The sequence below is a fragment of the Rhopilema esculentum genome, chromosome 20 (genome assembly GCF_057945365.1).
Source record: "Rhopilema esculentum isolate cy_ngs chromosome 20, ASM5794536v1, whole genome shotgun sequence".
NCBI classification, from domain to species: Eukaryota; Metazoa; Cnidaria; class Scyphozoa; order Rhizostomeae; family Rhizostomatidae; genus Rhopilema; species Rhopilema esculentum.
Window position 1 is genome coordinate 1940599 of NC_142834.1, and position 8205 is coordinate 1948803.

Consider the following 8205-nt stretch of genomic DNA (forward strand, 5'->3'; position numbering starts at 1 on the left):
GATATTGATATACCTTCTACCTTAGCCCTGTTGAAAAAATTTCATACAACTTAAAGTGCCACTGAACTACTTTTGCCTAAAATTTCTCTATCGGACTTTAAGGTTTAATTATGGGGATTGAACATCGCTGAATCGATTGCCGTTATTAATTTTTGATTTTGCTGGAGGAAAATGCCTGTTTTGGGGGTAGTTTTACCCCATGGTCTTGCGAAAAAGGCCTGGGGCGAGTGACGCATTCTGATTTATACGATCATAACAACACTTGGAAACCTAGTGTTGTTGGTAGGGTTAGAGCGGAACGCAGATTAATTTGAGAAAGAATATTATGTCTGAAACGGATAATTCAGAGACATCCTTTGCGATGATAAGTGACGAAGAGTCTTCCCTCATTGGTGAAGAAATAGCAGAAGGATTGGGTGACGTGTCCACCAGTTTGGAGCCCTACCAAGACGAGCCGTTAGCTTCGTCGTCAAGTGAGGAAGAACTGGCCGATCACGAGCCGCACATTGATGGAATTCCACTGGAAACACTAGAGGCTAGATTCGAGAGGATAATGCCAGTAGATGAATGGTAGGTGCATCGATTTGACGATTTAATACTAATAATTTGGAGTTGATCTGCGACTGATGGAAAGCGCTGCAAATTAGGCCATAGGCCTACTGCTCGAGAATAAATTGGTTTTGATATGAAATTGTGTTTGAGAGACGCTATTACGAGCTATTTTGTCCAAAGACACACAAAGCCATTAAAAAGGAGCTTTAAACGATGCTATTAATATGTTGATTCCACTGCTTGCAGTTTGGATTTTGGTCTTATTTTATCGTACGGCTAGGCCAGGCCATTGTTCTCCGATATTTTGAAAATGGTGTTTCAGAGTGACTGAGTACAAAGTTTTAAAACTTTGCTGGATCGCCATCATGACTCAATATTACACCGATTTCAGTCCTGTTGTTTAAAAATTGCACCATTTTTTTTTTACTTTGAAGAAACCCATTGAAGGCATTTTTATTAAAAACTACTGTATAATGTAGACGAGACAGTGCTAAAAATAGAAAGTTAACATCTTGAACATCCTGAGGTTCAGCTCAAGTAATATCGAATTAACATTTTTACCCCTAGGTGTGATTGTGGTAAATGCTCAGTTGATAGCTTAGTTGGATCCAGGGAATACAGATGTTGTTGGGAGGTACCACAAGCTATTGGGCAGTTGACCTTTGAAGGTACTGCAGAGGAGTTAAGATGCATCACTAACCATCCAGATTTCCCTGCTTTAATAAATAAAGGTGTATTGAAACTAGCGGGGTCACTTTTCAAAACCAGGGATGGTAAGCGTTACCGACGTCATGCAAATAAATCAGAAAATGAGTAAGTTTATAATATTCTTTCTTGGCCTATTTGTTAAGACAAATCTACAATAAGACTAAAACTAAAAGTTAGACCTATATCTGCTATAATTGAAATACAGTAAACTCCCTATTACTCAAACCGCTGATAACAGAAACATTTGCCAAATCAAATTGATACAGATTCCCTTCGCCAAATACTTTCATATAAAAAAACTCAATCTGCACTTAAATATTCTATGGCTGCCAAAGCTGAAAAGGACATAACATCATCAGTTTTCAATTTTGACGGCCAAAACTGTAAATATTTCAAAAGAAGAAAAGCTCAGTAAAAGGTCTTAGAAGATTGAAAAAATGAAAACACATTCAACCAGGAGAACTTTTGTTATAATTTCCAAGGATATTGTACTCCAACACATATTATTATTGTTATGATTATATGTATAAACATTATAATAGTCAATTGTAATGTCAACTTCAATTAGACAGTTGCAAATATTGATTGTCTAGAATTTGCACAAAAGAAATGTCACATTGAAATGATACTCTAATTAATAGTTATATTGAAACTCATTGTAAATGGATTTACATCTTTTTTGTAGATTTTTAAGAGCTGTTGCATATAGATGGCTGATTCGTTGGATGTTTGGCTTTCTGGGGTATGACAACACCAGACCTCTTCCGGCTTGTATTTATAAATCTGTCAGGGAAAAATTCCCAACAGGAGCCAAAAAAGGTTATAAGTCCACACAACAAAGGGAACCCGAAAACTGAGAAATGCTGTTGATCCAACGACAAACATCAGGAGCTTGGTGTCAAGGTTATTTCATAACAGAACAGAACAAGATTATTTCATAGACAGAGGGAACCAAAATTTTAAGAATTTATAAAACAGTTAATGGGATGCTAACCTGTTCTACCTTTGTTGTGGATCCAAATTTTTACTGGTACAGTGTAAAAGGGCTCTAAGGTAAGCCTGTGTATATAATGTAAAGTGTATGTACATTATCTCTCCTATGTTCCACATTTAGGAAATTTTAGCGACTAAGCCGAAACATAAGAAGAACCTCACCCTATTGTGCAGCTGAACAAAATTAAACAAAATAAACTAATAATTTTATTTTGAAGGTGGATTGTTACATGTATGTCCCTTTCGTGGCTGTCCACATTTTCTACAATGACGGACAGAAGGACTTTTCTTTTTTGTTGCTTTAACACTTTCTGTTGAATCTTGCATTGTTTGCTGTTCTGCCAGAATATCCTGCTCTTCAGCTAAAATGTGACCAAGTTGTTATCACCAACGTTTGCAACAGGAAATCATAGTATATGAACACAAACATAAACATAAGTGATAAGAAATGATGACATATTTTGTGGATTGCAATTGTTTTAAGCAATGACTAATTGAAATGCAACATAAACATACCTAGAGATTGAAAAATATCTGGAATAATGATACAGTTTCCTAGGATTACAAGTATATACTTGATATATCTGGAAGTGCTCAGATTCATATCAAATATACTTTATATCATAATATATGTTCATTCTTTAATTGAAACTTTATTTGGAAGAAAGGAATATTGAGATTACCTGAAGGAAATAAGGTTGTAATTGCTCGTTGTCTTGTCTCCCATGTTTTAATGGCTTCTTGCCTTGTTGCCCTGTCCTGGAACTGACTTGTAAGTGTATCAGGAATCAGTTCTGCCTCTCTCTCTCCATCACAGAACTCATTCTGTCTTTAGGCATGGAAAAAAGCATCTGTCTGAGGTCACTGACATAGCCTGTAAAAAAGGGAGGTAAAGTTTTAAGCTTGATTCAAAAGTTACTTCAAAGTATTCAGAGAAGTATAATTCTGGAAAGTATAATTCAGAATTTTTATGTAATTTAGATCTCACCGTATGTGGGGTTGACAGCTACTTGGCGAACAACTTCATCACCAAGTTTGTATTTTGGGTAGGACACATGCAGGGATTTTTGTCCTGTTATTGTTGTTCGTCTTTCCCGTTGAATATTCTCATTGAAGTGGAGAACAGCAAGTATTGTCCTTGAAAAAGTTGAGAAAACAATATAAAATAACATAAACACAAAACTAAGGTGGGCCTATAATGGAAATGAACACAACATTTTAATGACTTTCAAAAATCATCAAATAATCTGTGAGCCTTCAGGGATACCGAATTTCACTATGTAATACAGAGAGAATTATTTAATGAAATAGTTTCAAACAGAACTGTGAAAAAGACAAAAACCTGCATTTCGATCCCACAAATGAAAAGCACAACATTTTTGGGTGCCAGTGGTTGAGCAGTGAATGATAGCCTTCCAAGCAACTTGTCTGCAAATCGGGAGAAAGTTTCTTTATATCATTCACAATCCTTTTGTTCATTAAAATTGAGTCCAGCTTGTCATATGCTGGTGTTCCTGAAATTTAATTGTAGATTATAAGTAACACAGAACAGTGGTACTGTACATTGCTAGGGTTCTAATAGGAAAATAAAGTGATGGCACAAAACTGAAATGTTTTGCTGCTGTAATTATTCATTTCATTATTCACAATGACTCTAATGTGTATTGTATTTTCAATAGTTCATCAAATAAGGGACATCACCATTTGTGTTTTGGCCTGAAAGATGAATGCAAGGTCTGAAAAATAGAAAAAGCAAAAAATATCTACCTATTTTAATCCACTTCCTTTGCTCCAAATCCTGATGCTTACATTTGGGGAAAAGGGGGTTGTCATGGCCATCATGCTTGTCTGCAACATGTCTCATAATAGATGTCCATTTGGCATATATTAGTGCTCCAAACCCTCGCCGTGTTGATAAAATACACCAGTACAAATGCCTCCTGATACCCTTGATCCAATGCTGCAATCTCCCTAAACCTTTTTCTTTTGCAGCTTGAGCAATCTTTTTACAAATGGACCTTGCCACATGCCAAATGTCGTAAAAGTGCCGGGTGCTTGTCTGGTGGTCCTTTATCCATTTAGCTATCCCAGTATGGCGGTCTGACACAAACACTGAAACATCAATGTTTTCTTTTTGAAGCCTTTCGAAGCACTTCTTGGCCCCTAGCAACTCCATGGCATTGCTGGTCCCTGCCTCATTTGCCTGTGGACAAAAATAAAAATTGAAAATTATCCACAATTTGTTACAGAAGCTATATAAACATCTGATTAAATTGTGTTTAAACACCAAAAACCAGTAACAAACCTGCAGAAGTTCAAAATGAACAATCTTGGAGTTGGACGAGCAATACATGGAATATATGCCATATTTTGCATTGTGACCCATGGAATCAAATCTGCCATCTCCGCTCCAGATAAGATTCTTCATTGGTCTGAGGGCTGCTAACATGTTTTCTCTATAATTGTCCCAGTAACTCAGAATGGTTGGGAACAAAAACTTTTTCTGATGCTTGAAAAAAGTTCGTGCAGTATAGCAGCATACACCCATGTGTCGCAAAATAAGCAGAACTTTGCTGATGGATGCACCTGCAGCAAGGGTGGCAAAGCTTAGTAAAATATTACCAGCGGGAATCTGCCCTAGGACTAACGGCTGGCTGCTCCATGTGAAGGTCCCTTTGCATTTCTTACAGGCTTGAATGACCTTTACCATTGTTCCGTACTTTATGACTTCAAGAGCTGGTTTCTTTTCGCCACATTTAAAACAGAACAAAGAGAATAGTGCAACCAACATTGACTGGAATACAATGAATTTGGGCTCATCTTGGATAGGGACATTCTCATCAATGCTGTAGAAAAAATGTGACTATAATTAGCTAACTGGATCAAAATGATGGAGTGCTTGACAATTATAGCTTTCAGTGATGGGAATGTAATTCTACTTTGAGTTTCATTCTATTCTTAACCAGGTTAGGACATGGTTAAAGGGGCTTTATCACCAAACTGTAAACAAATTTGTAAACACCATGTGTCCATTGTTCTCCATTTTTTAAAGGAATTTAAACTGACTTTTGCATTGGCAGAGCAAATAAAAACAAAGGGCTCAATGTAAACCATTGAAAATTTTGGTTTCAAAATGTTCCCAAATCGAAATCTTGGTACTGTAAATTTCTTACTCAGTTTTTCTTAAAAAAAATACTTACTTGATTGCATTTCTTGTTCTCTTCCTATTAGCCTTTCCAAATTTTTCTGGGGACTCTGGATCAGAAGATCCTTTTTCATCATTATCAGCATCACTGCCACTGGAATCTAAATTTGCCTTATATTCTATAACATCGTACATGACATCTTCATCTCCACTGTCATCTTCAAATTCTTCAAAGCAACTTTCATTTTCAGTAGCATCTCCGTAATCATCATCAGAGCTTGGTAGCTGAAATTTTTATATAACTGGAAATTAATCCCTGCTTTCAGGAGCCCCACGGTAAACAATAATTATACAATTATCAGGAATATCATTTTTAAACAGCCCCCCAGCCCCCCCCCCCCCCGGTTCCGACGGGCCTGGGCAGCCCTTCAACATCATCTGGTCAAAATTTTAGCAAACAAAGGCAAGAAATTTACATACATATTCCTGCTCGTTTTGCAATTCCTCTACCCTCTCTTTTAGCGCAGCAACCTCCTTCTTAAATTTACTGTTCCTCTTCTGACATGCTACAAGTTTTTTAAAAAGCACGGTGCACTTGAGGCAGCTAAAAATTTGTCTTGATGTCAAAAATTCATCAGTTGGGGTTTCCAAAAGCGCTTCATCAGAGGGCAGTTCCGCCACGTTAATTCCAATCCCGCTTGGACCAGGCTCTAATGGAAGAACGAACGGGTCTACTCTGGCTTCTTCACGATCAGGACCGGTGCTCCGTGGCTTTTTTATAGAAGCGTCATCGATTGTTCTTTGTAATACCTAAGAAGATATCGTGGCGATCAGAATAACGAACCTAATAAATAAACCTTATAGACCTACAGCCCAAAAAAATCCTTGAAAGTGAATAAAATGACACGAATACACAAATTTTAAAGTCAACTTAAGATGAATTCTTTAGTAGAAACCACCTTATTATACTTTAATATTGACTAAAAGCTTATTATACAAACCTTTTTCTTTCTACGTCGATCTCTCTCGGTTTCATTTTTTGGTGGGATGGTTCCTGCTGCATCGATTGTCGGAACTGCACCAGTTTCAAGACGTCTTAGGTGTGTGATGTTTCCCCTTGAATCCCCGAGATCAATGTCAAGCCTCCTGGCGAAATCAGTTGGTTTGAAATGGATAGAGCACAACGCGGAAGTTGCGGATGGGGTAAAGCCGGCGCGATGTCTTCGAACGAAAGAAACCCACTGTCTTCTTTGCTGCTCGTTCTTTGGGAAGATGTGCATCGATACCCCTGGCGTGTAACTGTTATTCATACAGCTGGTATCGTTTGGTGCCCCAGCAACACAATATCTTCCTTTCCCGCCTCTAAATTTCTTCTTGGTTACCTCCATGTTCGCGATTTTCTTGTATACTAACTATGTGTTAGTGCCTGTGTGTTCTTATGTATAAATCACATTACGTCACACATTCCTCAAATTCCTCTTTGGCCGCGCATTTTTTTTCGCACAAAGCGTCACGCAACTCGACACTTCAGAGCTTAAAATAACATTGTTATAGAAACAATATGCAGGAAATAATTACACCATTCGATTCAGCAGCTTTTATTTGATCATTCTCATTAGAAAACACACATTGTCAAAATTCTCACGAAAGTAGTTCAGTGGCACTTTAATACCTATGTATTAAATTCATTTATTTGAATAAAGGGCCTCGTGAATAAAGACATTGCTCACAGATTTGGTTGCACAAACACCATGATCTCAAAAATGTTTCGAAACTGGTTTCCAGGACTCTCTTCATCCCTCAAGAACTTAATTGTGTGGCCTAGCAAAATAGAAATCAAGGAAAATCTTTCCCAGTCCTTCAGGAGAAATATAGAGACGGTATCTGCATTATTGATTGCAGGGAGATATTTATTGAAAGACCAAAGAATCTAGCAGCAAGGGCTCAGACTTTGTCAAATTTTAAGCATAATAATACAATTAAATATGTCATTGGAATCAGTCCTGCTGGTGCAGTCACATTTTTATCTGAAGGATGGGGGGGGGGGGCAGAGTTCTGACAAGCAGATTACAATTGATTCAGATTTCCTAAAGAAGCTACACCCTGGTGATTATGATCTGGCAGATGGAGGGTTTCTTATTGAAGATGAATAGGCAAAACATGGAGCATATTTAAAGATCCCAAAATTTACACGTGGAAAGACACAAAGGATGTAGCAAATGATACAGATGAATCCAGGCATCTATCAAACGTCAGAATTCATGTGGAGAGGGTCATTGGGCAATTGAAAAAAATTCAAAATTTTACAACAGACTTCACAAAATCATGCTGTGCTGTATGGATATATGACACCAAAATACAGGACGAAAATTAAAAATATTACATGAATAAAAGGTTTATGATTTTTTGATCATCTAAGAGCCAAAATTTACGATTTCTACCGTACCAACTTTCCTTTGAACGCTTTTTCATCTCTACACAAGAATAGTGATACCATGTTATTTTACAATTTTGTTTTCACGGAAGATCATTTTCCCAAACTTTAGTTTCCTACATGTACAATACAAGGAACAATTTGTTGGTGTTCCAAGCTCTGTCTTCCTGGATACAATTCCAGGAAGGATAGATGTTAAAAATTTGCTTCAAAGAGTCTCCTTTGGTTTAGTTGTAAAGTCATTGTTTTTCCTGCATCATCTTTCAAATCATCCTTCTTTTTTATTGCCAGCAAAAATGTAAAAATATCCAAACTCTGCTCCAGACAGTTCCATTTGTAGCTAAATTTGGTGGTAGTAAGGATGGTTCTTTTT

The 8205-nt window shown here is 37.1% G+C and overlaps 1 protein-coding gene and 1 non-coding gene across 3 annotated transcripts; one reads left to right on the forward strand and one right to left on the reverse strand.

Moving 5' to 3' along the window:
• Window positions 1-325: 325 nt before the first annotated feature.
• Window positions 326-2117, forward strand: LOC148957802 (uncharacterized). Of its 2 annotated transcripts, none has more exons than XM_089114485.1 (3): window positions 326-570; window positions 1120-1365; window positions 1946-2117. In XM_089114485.1, the coding sequence occupies exons 1-3, from the start codon at window positions 326-328 to the stop codon at window positions 2115-2117; spliced, it is 663 nt and encodes a 220-aa protein (XP_088970611.1). The 2 variants fall into 2 exon arrangements, with proteins under 2 accessions (XP_088970611.1, XP_088970612.1); XM_089114486.1 differs by having other exon boundaries at window positions 1120-1220; window positions 1946-2081.
• Window positions 2118-2460: 343 nt separating this feature from the next.
• On the reverse strand, window positions 2461-6786 carry LOC135693461 (uncharacterized). Its single transcript, XR_016145042.1, has 9 exons — window positions 6400-6786; window positions 5879-6208; window positions 5454-5683; window positions 4559-5099; window positions 4021-4456; window positions 3596-3767; window positions 3242-3390; window positions 2937-3127; window positions 2461-2615 (listed from the first exon to the last, which is right to left on the reverse strand). It is a non-coding gene; the product is annotated as an uncharacterized LOC135693461 (transcript).
• Window positions 6787-8205: the final 1419 nt, after the last annotated feature.